The sequence below is a fragment of the Polistes dominula genome, unplaced genomic scaffold (genome assembly GCF_049000335.1).
Source record: "Polistes dominula isolate Pdom_NZ unplaced genomic scaffold, Pdom_raw_medaka contig_31, whole genome shotgun sequence".
NCBI lineage: Eukaryota > Metazoa > Arthropoda > Insecta > Hymenoptera > Vespidae > Polistes > Polistes dominula.
In genome coordinates this window covers 359,977-376,831 of record NW_028300925.1, presented here as the reverse complement: position 1 = coordinate 376,831, position 16,855 = coordinate 359,977, and the positions used below count along the sequence as shown (strand labels likewise).

Sequence of the window (16,855 nt, the reverse complement as noted above, 5' to 3'; positions counted from 1 at the left end):
GTAACTAAATAGAATCTAGTCACAAAAAAGTGGACTTGTGAGTTTCTATATACTTCTATATTCTTTGTTACTGGACAAAATTGAAATCAGAATTTAATATGGTAAAATGAGTAACACATAACTTTGACTGAACATTACTTTTACTTTGTCTTAAAAACAATAAGAAATTAAATATTAAAAGAAATAATATGGATTGGTTGTTCAAGTCTTATTACTTGAAGGCTGCTGTATAAGATCCTCATTTAACTCCAATCGAAAGTTTCGATATATCGATTCTCGAACCATTAGTTCAACACGTAGTGTTTCATAGTAAGCAGTAGTAGTTTGTTATATGCAATAGTTTGTTTCTTTATACTGTGAGAGAAAAAGTTTATAATAATTGAAAGATTATTATTTCAGTAAAGACTTTATATTTGTTTAGTATTATTTAGTAAGAAGAAAATAAATTATGACGGAAGACAAGACTGAATTCGTAAGTTTATGAGGTTTTCTTACATATATTTATGCTATCGCTTAGATAACCTATTTTTGGCGTATATTTTATTAAATATTTGCCAAATCGTTTACACATTTTCTTTAAAGTTACTTAACATAAAATATATTACCATGAAAATATTCATTACAAAGTCTTTTTATAAAATGTGTGTATGTAAATATATTAAAAACAGTTTATTTATTTAATCGTAAAGAAAGCTACATCTGATAATATTTGTATTAGCAAATATAATAAAATAAAAAATAAATATAATGCAATTTTTTTGCTGGACACTAAAAAAGTTTATTTTATGTTCTGAAACCAATCAATAAAAGAACCTTATACATGTATTACAAAAACATATTTCTACCTATCGACCTTAATTAAACATCTTGTGTTCTGACAAAAAAATCAGAAATACATAAAAGTTCTGAAGTCTTTTTTTTTTAATCACATTCATTTTAGTTACTAGCCTGACCACCAGTACGCGTTAATGGTAGAATACTGTAGGGACTCTTTAGGAGGGACGCGCTGTACACATTGCTAAGTGACAGGAACTCGTGTAGTCACGTGATTGCGCGCGAATGATTCAAACATTTTAGTCTGTAAACAAACGATAAGTTATAGGTTAGGTTTGTACATTTATACTTGTAATTATTAAATGAGTAAATTAAACTTACAACTATAGAAAACTACTAAAAAAAAAAAACAAAACAATTAAATATAAATATCACAATAAAAACTATAAGTATTCCAAACTTAAACTAACCACAGCCGTTAAACATACTAAAGATAAACATGGCTGCGCGATGCAACGGAAGCAGTTCCCCCAAATTTTCAGCCTAGCAATGTGTATGGCGCGTCCCTCCTATAGGGTCCCTATCGTTAAGTACCTATTATTGCCTACTGGTGGTCACGGAAGTAACTAAAATGAATCTAGTCACAAAAAAGTGGACTTGTGAGCTTCTATATACTTCTATATTCTTTGTTACTGGACAAAATTGAAATCAGAATTTAATATGGTAAAATGAGTAACACATAACTTTAATTGAACATTACTTTTATTTCGTCTTAAAAATAATAAGAAATAATATGGATTGGTTGTTCAGGTCTTATTACTTGAAGGCTGCTGTATAAGATCCTCTTTTTAGCTCCAATCGAATGTTTCGATATATCGATTCTTGAACCATTAGTTCAATCACGTAGTGTTTCGTTGTAAGCAGTAGTAGTTTGTTATATGCAGTAGTTTGTTTCTTTTTACTGTGAGAAAAAAAGTTAATAATAATTTAAAGATTATTATTTCAGTAAAGACTTTATATTTGTTTAGCATTATTTAGTAAGAAGAGATTAAAATATGACAGAAGATAAGACAGAATTCGTAAGTTTATGAGGTTTTCTTACAGATAGTTATGCTATTGCTTAGATAAGCCTTTTTTGGCATATATTTTATTAAATATCTGCCAAATCGTTTACATATTTTCTTTAAAGCTGTTAAATATATTATCATGAAAGTATATTAATTAATTTTGTCAACAAAATTGAATTTGAACATATTGGTCTGAAATATTTTTATAATAACGTATTATTTCTTTTAGGACTGGGGAAATGAAAAGTTGCAACGGGCTCAAAAAACAGTGGATGAATCACCCTATGATTTAGAAGCATGGAGCGTCCTAATCAGAGAAGCTCAAAATAGGCCTATTACTGAAGTTCGATCAGTCTTTGAAAAGCTCATCACTGTATTTCCATCTGCAGGCCGATATTGGAAAATTTATATAGAACAAGAGGTATAGTCGATGTTAGTCGATTTCTACTACAATTACAATGATTTTTATACAATTATATGACTAACGTATTAAATATTATCTTTTCCAGATGAAAATGCGGAACTTTGAAAAGGTCGAAAAGGTATGTTAATATTAATTGTTTGAGTTTTCATATTTAAGTAAAAATAAATTAAATGTTTACGCCAACATGATATTTAGGTTGTTCAGTTAAAATATATAAACACAATATACATTACAATTCTTGCTTATATTACAATTCAAGTTATTAATTATTATATGTAGAACGCAGTGTACATAATATATGTGTACTGTGTCTTACTTTCATAGAGTAGATATAAGTTTAGATTTGAAAAGTATAAGAAAATGATGGTGTTTTTAACCGAACAACATTACTTATTGATGTTTAAGTTTTCTTTTTTACAGTAGCACCACAAATTATATTGTCAGACTAACTTAAAATGTTTCAATATTATCTTACAATGTGATACACAACACTTTACATATCATGTGAGGTGAATAAAAGCATTTTATTTCACCATAAGTTAATTATTTCATTAATTAATAACTGATCTGTTGATACATTTGGGAGGTTGTTTTCTTATGTAAATGATAGGTTTCATTCTCTTATTTTTATGATAGGATAAAATAAAAAAATAATGTATCTAAATGATTTTGTATGTAATGACTTAAGAAGACAACTTTCTGAATATAACAGCCTTATATTCCTTCCTGCGGTACATTCTTTACATATATTATCTGTGTTTAGAATACCTCTAACAAAGTGACAAATGATTCAGAAATTGGTAAATACAGAATTTCTACTGTGAATTTTAAAGTAGCAGTTTATGCGTTCTATACTATTCCTATTTTCTGAATTTTACGGTATCTTAATATCTCATCTACAAACATAAGTTTGTAGTTGATCGATCTAATCAATTACCAAATTCCACAGTTTCCTAGCAGACCCTATCCAATCACAATTATTTGAGGCATTATACATTAATATCCTCAAATAATGTGATATATTTAAAGAGGTAGCATAAGGTGATGATTTTTAATCAACAATCCATTACAATAAAAGTTTATCTTGGATCTTTATTATATATAATATTAATATAATTATTTCATTCACCTTGTGTTGCTTCGTGTTGTCTTCATTTTTTTCTATCGTTTGGGGATCATTCATTTCTAGATCCCACGTAGGTTTGCTAAATTTTTTCAAAGCCCTACCTAAAAAAATAAATAAATATTCTTTATTTTGCGTGGGGCTTATTTTATAGTAATTGTAAATAATGATCACACATCCGTTAAAACTTTTTGACCCAATTGAAATATTGAAGAATATGTTTATGCAATAAACCATTCTCAATTGATGCATTTGTGCATTATTATTTATCCCAATATATATATATATATGTATATATATATATATATATGTATATATATACATTTATGTCTTAAGTATACATATCTATATACATATATATAAAGATATATGCATATACATAGTATTATAACTATTGTATATTGTTACACATTTTGCAAAATAAATAATGAGATTATAATTTTTCTTTTGCTATGACGTGATTTGTACCGATAATATTTTATATATATATAGAAAGAAAACTTGCCTATGTGGGTAAGTAAGGTGGTAGATATGTGTCTTATTTTATGATAGAGTGTTGACAAAAGAATATATATCTTCGGTAATAATAATTCTTTATTGATCAGACTAAATTGATTGTTTTGTCTAACAGCTTTTCCAAAGGTGCCTCATGAAAATCTTAAACATTGAATTATGGAAACTTTACCTTTCTTATGTCAAAGAAACAAAAGCAAGTCTTGCAACGTACAAGTAAGTATGATTCTTCAATCTATTTGAATAAGTTCATTATTAAAGAATTGAAATATAAAATAAGCATAAACAATAATTATTCATTTTGAAGGGAGAAGATGGCACAGGCTTACGACTTCGCTTTAGATAAAATTGGAATGGATATTCACTCTTATAGTATTTGGAACGATTATGTTACGTTTTTGAAAAGTGTAGAAGCTGTAGGTTCATATGCTGAGAATCAAAAGATTAGCGCTGTCCGTAAGGTAATAAACTATACATATATTTATTTAAATATCTTTTCTAATCGATTACATAGAATTACAACATTTTCATATTTTACAGGTATACCAACGCGGTGTTATTAATCCCATGATAAATATGGAACAATTGTGGAAAGATTACATTGTATTCGAACAAGGTATTAATCCAATAATCGCAGAAAAAATGGGATTAGAGAGATCAAGAGATTATATGAATGCTAGGCGAGTTGCTAAAGAATTAGAAGCAGTAACAAGGGGTTTGAATAGAAGTGCTCCTAGTGTACCACCAACTGGTCATCCAGAGGAAGTAAAACAAGTAATTATTAAAATATTACAAGTCTAGGAAAAAATATTTTTATTAAATATACGAATATTATACTCTTGTGTATTTCAGGTTGAATTATGGAAAAAATATATTGGATGGGAACGTAGTAATCCATTGAGAACAGAAGATACATCACTTGTTGCACGTAGAGTAATGTTTGCAATAGAACAATGTTTACTTTGCCTTGGTCATCATCCTGCAGTATGGCATCAAGCTGCCCATTTTCTTGAACTTAGTTCAAAGATATTGACTGAAAAAGGAGATGTTAATGCTGCTAAAAATTTAAGTGATGAAGCAGCAACAATGTTTGAAAGAGCTACAAACACATTGTTATCCAAAAATATGTTGTTATACTTTGCTCATGCAGATTTCGAAGAAGGTAGAGTTAAATATGAGAAAGTTCATCAAATTTATCAAAAGTTTCTCGACATTCCTGACATTGATCCTACATTGGTTAGTATTCTTAATAATCAAATTAAAAAATGTGATGTGAAAATCTATGTGATAGATCGTTTAAATGATATTTTTTTGACTTTCTAGGCATTCGTGCAATACATGAAATTTGCGAGACGAGCTGAAGGAATAAAATCAGCTAGGACTGTCTTTAAAAGAGCTCGCGAAGATCCACGATGTAAACATCATGTATACGTAGCTGCTGCATTGATGGAATATTACTGTACCAAAGATAAAAATATTGCATTTAGAATCTTTGAACTTGGATTAAAAAAATTCGGTGACAATCCCGATTATATTCTATGTTACATAGATTACTTATCACATTTGAATGGTTAGTATATTTAGATTATATTCTTTTACTTTTTTATTTAATTATATAAGAGTATCTTTTTCTTCTTCTTTCTTCAAAAGATAAATATAAGAGTATGTGTATATAAATATTAATTATATTCGTTATTTATATATTTTAGAGGACAATAATACAAGGGTTTTATTCGAGAGAGTTTTATCTTCTGGAAGTTTGGAACCAGAAAAATCGGTGTAAGTATTTGTTTCTCATAAATATGAAATTTAATTATGTATTTATTTAATATTCACGATTATAATTGTTAAATGAACGTTTCAGTGATATTTGGAATCGTTTTTTGGAGTTTGAATCCAACATAGGAGATTTGGCCAGTATCGTTAAAGTTGAAAAACGGCGTAGTGCCGTATTAGAGAAGGTTTGTATAATAAAGTTATTTTATAGCGAATCTTTTATTTGTACTTATAATTCAATAATAAATAACCGTTTAACCAGTATCGGCGGCAACATATGGGAACTTTTATTTAATTTAAAATAAAACAAAAAAAGATCCCACAATTACATAACTATAAAAATATATTTGTTTAAAATTAGATTAAAGAATTTGAAGGAAAGGAAACGGCTCAATTAGTAGATCGATATAAATTTCTTGATCTGTATCCCTGTACGCCAATGGAATTAAGGTCGATCGGATATATGGAAGTATCTAGCGTAGCTAGAAATTCAACTGGTGCAGTGCCACGAGTACCTGACCCAGAAGAAGCCATAGCATCTTTGCCTAGACCCGATTTATCACAAATGATTCCTTATAAACCAAAAGTAAATGCTTTACCTGGAGAACATCCAGTACCAGGTAAATAAATATATTCTTTTCTTTTCTACAGCATCTTATATACAGCAATCTTATTATATAAGCATTTTCTTTGTTACATGATTTTTGTAATGTTATTGCAGGTGGAACTTTTCCTTTACCACCTGCTGCAGCACAATTATGCACAATATTACCACCACCTGGTTGCTTCAGAGGACCCTTTGTTGCAATAGATTTACTGATGGACGTATTTAGTAGAATACAATTGCCTGATCACGGTAAGTTCTAGTTTAATGTGAAATAAAATTTTTTAGTTTTTACAATTTTATCAACATCTTAGATCAATAGTAATATAAGAATTAATGTTTACAGCACCATTACCAGTTGCGGATAACGGCTGTGACACCAAATTATTCGATTTAGCCAAATCTGTTCATTGGATCGTCGATGAGAGCAACGATGGTATGAGTATTGGTTCCAAACGTAAAAGGACGCGTTTAACTGGGGATGACAGTGAAGAAGAAGATTTACCACCACCTCCAGCGAACGATATTTACCGACAAAGGCAACAGAAACGAGTAAAATAAAGACTTACAATGTTGTTTTTAATTAGAGCAAACGGATCTACGCGAGCTCGTAACGACAAATGTTGGAGAAGAGGGATCAAATATCCTCGCGATATTTTTCATATTTCCTTTTGTTTATATATTAAATAACATCTTTACATAGATGTTGATATGCTGAAAGAAAAAATCAATCGTAATTAATAAGTATAAATTGTAATAATTCCTTGCGTGCTACTGTTGGCACGATATTTTGAGTATATTTGAGTACTATGTACTCCTAAAAATTTCAATATTTTTATATATAGGGTAGTCCACTTAAATATTTTCGATTTAGATTCGATTTCTTTATAAAAAACAACGAAAATATTTAATTGCTATTAATTACTAGACCACCCTGTATATATGTATATACAGGGTGTTCAAAAAAAACCATTCAATATTCACATGGAATTTATTATATTATATTTAATATAATAAATACACTGTATTGATATAAGCAAATAACCTTTAGTAAACATAGGTCGAAAAGTCAACCGTTCTTTGCGTTAATTTTACTCATTTATATATTTACAATGTATATTATATACCATATAGATATTGGATAGTTTTTTTTTTTTGAAAACTCTGTATATTATATATAAATATTATCTATAAATATCAATTCAACTTTTATTCAAATATCTTTAGATAACGTTTATATTTGAAATGTCTAAAGAGAGATAATAGTTTAATTTGAACAAAATTAGGAAGAAAATGTAATATCATTATCAGTATCTAGTATCATTTGTATCTTCTATTTGTCCGATATATTTCATTATGCCCAAATGACAACGTTTGTTAACAATTATTTTGTATGTTGAAGTAGACAAACAAATTTGTACTATATGTAAGAGAAATATTGTAAAATTATTTACAAGCTAGAAATAATGATTGACGATTTCTTGTAAAATAAAAATAATTTAATCCTTTGAGTGCTGAATACTTTTATCTAAAAGGTTTTCTAAGAATGGAATAATTTATTATTAACCAGATTTTTTAATAATAAATTATATTTAATAATTAAAGTTTTTCTTCTTGTGAATATAATTTAATTTAATTAAAATAAACACTAAATACATTATTTTATTTATATGCTTCGAACGACAACGTTAGTAATTTTTACCAAACGCATATATACGTCCATAGCACTCAAAGGATTAATAACGATATATTCTGTTTTTTTTTTTTTTTTTTTTTTTATTATATAATATATACATATATATGTGTAATATATATCTGTTTTATTTTTTTTATTTTCCTATTTCTCTCTTTCATGCAATGTGAACACGATAGGAGAAGCAACCAATCTATTAACTCGTCATCGACGATTCTATTCGCGAATGAGCCGAAATCCGTTAGCAGATATATATGTGTGTATTTCTCTTTCTCTCTCTTTCGATCTATCTATCTACCTATCTATCTATCTTCCTCTCTTCGATAAGAGCGCAATTAAACTTTGATCGGCATTCGTAGTTCGAGTGGCTGGTAATGGCTCCCTTCGGGTTACGCTAAATTGGTCTGCGGCCTTTGAAAATAGTCGGCGTCCGCTGTTAGAGTTGCTTCGAAAACTTGATGAATGATGGAAATCTGCTGGCAACTTCGTTAGCCATTTCCGCAAATTACAATGCAAAATCAAGATCGTGCGAGGTAGCATGACGCTTGGTAATAATGTAGGCTAACCGAACGCGAATCGATATATACATACACATACGTAGTCAGATACATTTGAAATTGAATCGATTTGAAACATTTTATACGGATAGAAGTTTAGTCGATTAAAAAGAAGAAGAAAATTTCTCTCGTTTGAAAGTAAAATCGGTCAATCCAAACAGAATAAAATAACAAGGAGCAATCAACGTGGAAGTAACGAAGCTCGTTTTTGATTACTGAATAATGAAGTGGTAGGTGATTGTAGAAGATCCGATTGAAGATGTGTCTGGGTGTGTACAAGTGTGTGTTGCAAAGGGACATAAAAGGGAGAGAGAGAGAGAGAGAGAAGGAAGGAAGGAAGGAAGAGCTGCAGGAGCTCTATTACGTCGACATAAATTCTGACCACGCTTGGCACGCGCGACTATGGCATAGTTGTGCCTCCATCCGTCTTGAACCAAGATACCTTACATTTATGTTCGACCTGACTAAACCATGAACGGCCAAAGTAAAAATATTCGATATATTTCTCTTTTTTTTTTTTAACTTTATCTCTTTCTTACTCCCTTTATTTCTCTTTTAAAACTTTCTCTTTACGTTTTCCCTGAGTAGTTGTACAACATCAGTAGAGAATAGTGTTTTACTTCGTCTAATTACACCAACTCGTTCGTCATATCTGTTCGTGCATCTCCAAGTGCAGTAAGCACTTTCGTTAGAACACGTTTAATGTTTACACTTTTAATGACTTTTTCAAAAAGTAGTAAACTCGGAGAGAAGCAACTGTGTAATATCTAATGTATTCATGTTCAAGATAGAACGCACAAGTGTTTAGAAATGAAAAGAAAATATTATAGAAATAAAATCCTTAAAAAAGAAGAAAAGAAGAGAAAAGAGATCTCAAATGTTACTTGTCTCTTATTGGAAGAAACCATAACATCGTTTACTAGGAGGACTGTAGTATCTCGCTGAAATTTTCACGACCACCTGAACCCATGGATCCAGGTGTTTTCCTACGGATTCGATAATGTACTCGTTCCTAACACCTAAAGCTATAAAGTATCCTTCTTATTCTCGTATCGAGAAACGCTTGTATTTGTCGCTGAAACTTTTATTATTACTGATAAGTAATAAAAGAAGTTTTAGAAATCTTCTCTGGACTCTCAAATAATTTATTTTTTTAAAGAGATAGATGACTATGATATAATATGACAAAGTCATATCTATTAAAGAGGAAGAGAGAGAGAGAGGAAGAGAGAGAGAGAGAGAGAATAGTCATTAAATCTACTTTCCTATTAGCAGAATACAGTATTATGTCCTTACTTCGTATTGTTAACGGTTTCTTAACGAGCCAAATGCGTGGCACAAAATACGTTGCTCGTTCTTTGTCACGGTATATTTCTCATTGTACTCTTATTAATGTTCTCTTCAACTTTCAACATTATTCTTCTTTACTTGAGATAATTAATAACAATACTTTCTAATATCATTATGCGCGAGTGCGTTCAAAACAAATATTTCACTATTGTTACTGAATTCTTTATTTCCGATTATAATCGATAAAAAATTGCTTCAGGGATACTTTACCGTGGAATATTATTCCTTCTTTTTTAAAAAGCTTCTTAAGAAACGGAAATTTCGAATACAACCGTCACTCGATCGTTCTCCCACGGTTCGACGTTTAATAATTACTTGGTTGCGACGATTTGGATCAATGCTAGAATGTAATCGATTTCCGATAATCGGTTTATTCCTTCAAGCTATGCTCGAACATGAGTATCAACGAGAATGAATTTATCTCTTTCTTTCTTTCCCTTTGAAGATCTTCTCGTTAACGTCATATGTAATACTAGCTTAACTTCAAAGCTTTACAAATATATTGAAATGATTTGTTAAACTCGGTATGAAACATTTATCAATGTGTAACCATAATATATATATAATTATTTCTTTTTTTTTTGTATAGAATAGGTGTATCTACTATACACATTTTACACATATAATTAAGCGAGATATTTAATTTCGGCTTATATTTTTTATTTTTTGTCGAAAGAATAAATTGATGAGTTCCGATTCGAACGTGTATACATATCAGATCAATTGAAAAGATATATGTATATTCGTGTACAATTTAAGTATAATGTTGGTATCTAACGTAGTCATATATTCTTTTCATCGAGAACGATCCTCGCGAGGTTAACGAAGATATCACAAACTGGCTGCTCGGCCCATTAATTCTACAGCGAGAGAGAAAATTTAGGGAGACTCTCGCGTAACCGCCTGGGACGCAACTTGGAGTGGTCTTTGAAACTTTGCTTCTCTATCTCAAGAGGAAGACAAATGACAAGAGCCGAAAGGAGGTTTGGAACTGCTAGTTGGCCTTTCATAGAACGCAAACGCATAACTCTCTCCTACTTTGCCGAAAACGTGGACTGCCACCATCGCGGCCGTTCCATTCTACCAGCTACCGCCTAAGAAGAGTAATTTCGATCCCCACTAAGAACGTCGATGAAGGCAAACGGATATTTGTCGACGTGCCAACTTGCCCCAACGAGCCACATCCTTCTCCGCGAGACAACAATCCGATAGCCACAAGAAACTATAACGTAAGATTAATCTTGTTTTGAAAAAAAAAACAAATCTATTCTAATATTGAATTAAACGTGTCACTTTAATGATGCATTTAAATCATGCATTTAAATATTTATTTGTTATTCCATATTCGAAATTTGTCTCATATTTTTTTACGTATAATTGAAACTATAATGATTATGAAAAAAAAAAACACAAATAAAAAGAAATTTGATCATAGATATAAATTCTTTTGTCAACTTTCCAATCGATAGGTTTGTTAAAGAGAACGAAATATCGATAGGGAAGTAATATTATAACATATCGATAGGTAAGCTTTATTGGATAGAGTCATTGAATGGTACTCGTCATTCCTTAGATGACATTGTTATCCTTACAATAACTGTTTGAAAAGTGCTACTGTCTCGTGAATAATAGAGGGAGAGACTTATCTCTCTTCCCTTCCACGATAATTTGATTTTATTTTTTCCTTTTAACGTCGGTATACATTTCTCTCGTCGCACCTTACTTCGCTATTCACGTTAAGCCAGAAAAATGCATGGACAAGAAGAATGCCGAGATATATCCGGCGGTTACTTTGCGCGCACACCTTCCCAGCCCTTCCCTTTTCCTTTTCCTTCACCTTCTTCCATCCTCTTTGCCCCACATCCGACGTCTCCACCGATATGCATTATCGACATAATAAACTTTCCACGGATATTTATGCGAGATCGCCGCGTTATCCTACGTGAGGGATGTTCATTCGTGCGAAAGAGAAAATTGCACCTAGGTGCTAATGTATTAATCGTGAAAACGACCTTTTATCAAGGTTTATACGGTTAAATGCATTCGTGGTGATTGTAAAAAAGGGGCAATTTTTTTTCAAAAGAATTTATCTACCACTTCAAGTGATAAATAAAAAGAGATAAGATACTCGATACCTAAAATATGCATTAATTTAATATTTTTCATATTTTTATCTTACTCGAGGTATAATGTATTATATAAATAATGGTTTTTCGCATAAAACGCAAACGTTTGGAGTCAAATAAGAATGAAGAAGGTCGAACAATAGTGTTAATCACAGGGATGTTATCTAATTGTAATTACGCTCTAGCCGCTACAGTTAATATTAATTACCTCACCTAATTGTGTGTATTCCGTTAAATTACGGAGAATACCGCTAGCCTACGTCTGACCGGTGACGTGCGCATGGCTCAGATCCATTTGTCGCTTCTCTGTAATATTTATGTGCCAAATTTGCGCTGCATTAGCCAAACGTGTGTGTAGTGATCCTATACGTGGACTGGTGGGAGAATGTTGCCGATCCATTGATATGGAGGAACATATATTACATACAACCCTTCTATATTGTTTCTCATTTAAAAAGATTCTTAATATACAATCAATCAATATAATTAATTATTCTAACTATTTATATAATATAATCATTATATATTTACAAATGATTCTTATAAAATACGTTATGTTATACTTGTAGTTGTAATAAAATTGATGCCATAATGATATTAACGATGAAACGAAAAAAAGTAATTTGATTACAGATTCATTTTGATTTGTAAAACTGTATTAAAGTCACGATTTGAAGCTTGAGAAAATATTTGAGGGATGATCCAGTCGGAAAATCGAGACACGTTACCGGTCAAAACGGTTTATTACTCGACCGACAGATCGGGATTTTTACAGAAGCGTGACTGGCATGAAAAAATCAAAAGAGAGAAGGAACAGAGAAAGAGAGAGAGAGAAAGAGAAAAAAATATCGATCACTCAAGTTTTCTTTCCCTTTCTGTCTCTCTCTTTCTCTCTCTCTCTCTTTCTAGTATTATATACTTTCTCTTTTTCCCATTGGCCCTACGAAAAATTGACATCGAAAGCGACAAGAGATACGATCGTGGCCGATGTTCGATCGAAGTCGATGCGGATATGCCATCTCTCTTCTACTTGTATTTGTACATATACATATATGTATATATAGATTTAGATATATATATATATATATCTATATATATGGGGTATGTACACGTATGTATGTTGGTAGGCACATTTATCATGGTTATCGATGGCACTCGACGCGGAGCACGCCGACGTTGGTCAAGTGGACGTAACCGTATACGAACTCGAATCGATTTCAAATCGAAACTTCGATCTCTCTCTCTCGAATACTAATCGTTGAGAATTGACCAAATTTTTATCTCTCACTTTCTCTTTTTTCTATTCTATTTTCCATAAGTTTAACATGAATAAATTACTTGTCGTTATTTTTTTATCGTAAAGTTACATGAGCTTTTATTTTGCCTATTTTTCTTCTATTCATTTTTATTTCTTTTTCTTTCGAAAAAAATTTCGAGGATCGGTATAAAAGAAATCGATAATCAGCAAACGTAGACGTATACAAAGGAGAATGTCTTAAACAATTAAGAAGCTCTCGAAATACAACGATAATCTCAGTGTAAGACTTGTTGTAGAAATTGATAACGTGCGCCATCGTGAATGATGAATAGATGCGTTCGTACGTTTCCTTGTAGCACTTTAAGAAGAAGAAAAAGAAGAAGAAGATGCAAGAAACTAAAGTCGACGAGAGATAGAAAAGAAACGGCCAAGAGAAAGACGAAAGAGAGAGAGGGAAAGAGAGAGAAATGCTTTCGTCTGGAACAAGCTAGGAGTATTAATCAAGAGGCCTCTTTCGTTGTTATCTGAAGACGAAGAAGAAGAAGAAGAAGAAGAAGAAGAAAAATGAAAAAGAAGATATCGTGGATCATACTACCAGGAAGAAATTAAAGGGTAGCTCGTTAGGAAAATCATAAGATACTTTAATTAGCTTTGACGCCTAGGAGGCCTTTAACATTACATAACGTTCAAGAATGAAAACCCATTTTCTAATTCGTTCTAGTCTATGATTACAAGATTATCGATTTTAAATTTTTAATTACGAATGAATAAATGAGAATTATAAGTCTTAATAGGTTCGAAGATTAAGAGAAATTAATTTATTATCAAAATTATCGAAAAGAAACTCACGTTTAGGATACAAAAATTTCATTTTTCCGAGACATTCTTTTGGACGTTACTAATAATTATGAATATGATTACGGCAGTGACAATTATTATTATTATTATTATTATTCTAATTATTATCACGTGAAATAAATTCTATGTTGACTTTCAACTTGACGAGCGTAAAAAAGACGAATCGTACCTTTTTATATGGAATTCAATGCGTGCGTTACAATACAGTAAGGGAAAAGCTTTTCTAGTTTCGTGGCGGCTCGGCACGGCGCCTCTGCTTGAGTACACTCGCTCAGGACAAAAAGAAAAATTCTCTTTCATTAAAAAGCCACCGTTTTCATTGTGAAGCAAAAGCAAGAACACGAGCACGAGCACGAGCACGAGCGAGAGGTGGAAATTTATTAAACGTTACCTCCGACAAGTTTCTCTACGTACTGTAGTCTTCCTGCGACTACGATGTCGACGACGACGACGACGACGACGACGACATATCACCTATTTACGTTGTAAATATTAACGATAAAAAAAAGATAGAGAATGAAAGACAAAATAAAAAAAGCAAAAAAACAACTGAAAACAGCGAGGTTGATATTGATATTTTTTTTAATTACGAATTCGATATTTTTACTACTATTATTATTACTTTTATAATCGTGCGACGATAGAAATAAAAAGAGTGGAAAATTTTTGTATTATCCCGAATATAAAGAAAAGCACGATTTCTGTTACGACACGTGTTTCCTTTTGATTCTTTTTTTTTCTTTTTAATTTCATTTTTTACTTCTTCGTGTATGGGGGGCGTGCAGCAAAGTCGCGGCTTTTGTCGTTTTATATTCTTCTTACTCGTGTAACATCGCCATACTCCCACCATCATTTTTCTATACATACGGCAAACCAACGCTTTTGTACCGAGAGTAATTAAAACATTTTGGCTGAACTGGGAGGGTTCTTTGAGTATTAAACGTGCCAGAAAATTCATTCTTCGTTGCCTTTGCTGAAGGGCTAGTCTATGAAAGAACATGCGTATGTTACAGAAACAAACTTGTTTCACAAACGCGCAGTTACAAAGTTGCTACCAACTCTTCCCTCACCGTCATATTCTTTCACAATAGAACTATAGTTTACTATTACTCTTTTCAAGAAGTCATTCTTTGTAATTATGAATATTCGAATTAAACGGGTCTTAACCACTTTCAAAATAAGCGGCTCATCTATCAAAAACAAAAACTTAAAGACGTTGTTTCGCGATTGAGCACGCATTGAAGCCGACACGTTCGATCTTGGGGTTTTCAACTAAGTTTTGGATCCATATTGGATCTGGATGGAGATTCTCTAGGAGTAACGTGCAATTTGACTTCCGTTTTGACTTGAGTGCGGTTATGGGGTCATCAGAAGCCTTACTGCCAAGTCGAGTTTGAGTGAACGTTTTCTTTGGATCCATCGGTGTCCTACGTGCAACCGCAATCTGTGATACCACCAACTACTACATTTCTCTATCTCTCAAACTATCTAATAGTCTCAATTCCTTTTCCCTTTTCTCCCTTATTCATTCTCCACATCGTCTTCTTCTTCTTCTTCTACTACTTTCTCTTTTTACATTTAGCTACGTTAGTTCTAACTAACGTCGTTCCAGTTCAACGAGCCTATTGCAATTAATTTATTCGTCGAAAAACGATCTATCGATTTCCTTTATGAAAAATGATATTTCCCTTTGTTCGACGTTTTACGCGTTTGTCAAACCATCGAGCACGTTAGTCGAACTGTTTACCGAACGTTCAATTAACTTGGGGGCACGGAGAGTCATTTGTAAGGTTACCCCACTGATCTCCCCATCCCCTTTGACTTTTACTCAACATCTATCATCCCTTTTTCCACGAGATCGGAACGATATGGCCAAAGATAAAATGAAAACGTGCTCCCTTTCGCAATTGCTAGTTTCTTTGAACATAAATAAAATGGAACAGAGAAAGAGAGAGAGAGAGAGAGAGAGAAAGAAAAGGAGAATAAGAGAACAAAAGAACCGAAAAACGTTGTAAGATTTTTTCTCAAACATTTCAAGAAGTTGTAGTTGAAATTGAGCTCATTCAAATGTTCTCGCGTCTTTTATTTTCTTTTATAGATCGGAAGTGATCGAAGACTACTAAATTATATTTGAAGTGCGCGCCTTAATCTTATCGAATCCATGTTCTAAACACACCAAACTGAAACACATTTTATAGATTGAACAAAACGCTCTGAAGAATGTATACATTGCCCGTAGTAACATATCGATCGTAATATATATATTTGTGTATATATATATATGATTAGTATAAGAACTATAATTTTTCTCTTCTCAAAAAGAAAATCTCGGTTCAGCAGGTTTCCGCACATTTTTCTTAAGCTACGATAAAAGTCGAATCAAAGTTACATCACATTCTCAACTCGCTCCGAATAGCGAATATTGTGCCAAGTAGAAACGTTAGAGTTATGGTCGGCCGTAATGCACGTAGACGCTAGAAAGTAGTAGAGGTACGAACGTAGTCAGCCGTCGAGTGAAATAGGAACAAAAATAGTCAGACGTCGCATCGTTTCCTTTCTGAGCACCAAAATTTCGAACAAAACCGAAATATAACAAATGATTTTAAACTTCAATTCTCTTTATATGACGTGTATTCAATAAAACTAAAATAAAGAATTTCATAGTATTACTTGGAATCTGTAACATATACGTATATGTAGATTTTTGTTATACAAAGTTGTTTCTATTCAAA

General features: G+C 31.8%; 1 protein-coding gene across 3 annotated transcripts; it reads left to right on the top strand.

The window, feature by feature from the left end:
- The first annotated feature begins 286 nt into the window (after positions 1-286).
- su(f) (cleavage stimulation factor subunit su(f)) lies at positions 287-8,058 on the top strand. Of its 3 annotated transcripts, none has more exons than XM_015317729.2 (13): positions 287-472; positions 2,071-2,262; positions 2,351-2,383; positions 4,020-4,117; positions 4,209-4,362; positions 4,442-4,675; positions 4,754-5,137; positions 5,225-5,471; positions 5,611-5,680; positions 5,766-5,862; positions 6,039-6,297; positions 6,399-6,533; positions 6,628-8,058. In XM_015317729.2, the coding sequence occupies exons 1-13, from the start codon at positions 449-451 to the stop codon at positions 6,840-6,842; spliced, it is 2,142 nt and encodes a 713-aa protein (XP_015173215.1). In that variant the 5' UTR covers positions 287-448; the 3' UTR covers positions 6,843-8,058. The 3 variants fall into 3 exon arrangements, with proteins under 3 accessions (XP_015173215.1, XP_089027166.1, XP_015173216.1); XM_089171040.1 differs by lacking the exon at positions 287-472 and adding an exon at positions 1,518-1,853; XM_015317730.2 differs by lacking the exon at positions 287-472 and having other exon boundaries at positions 2,134-2,273.
- The last annotated feature ends 8,797 nt before the right edge of the window (positions 8,059-16,855 follow it).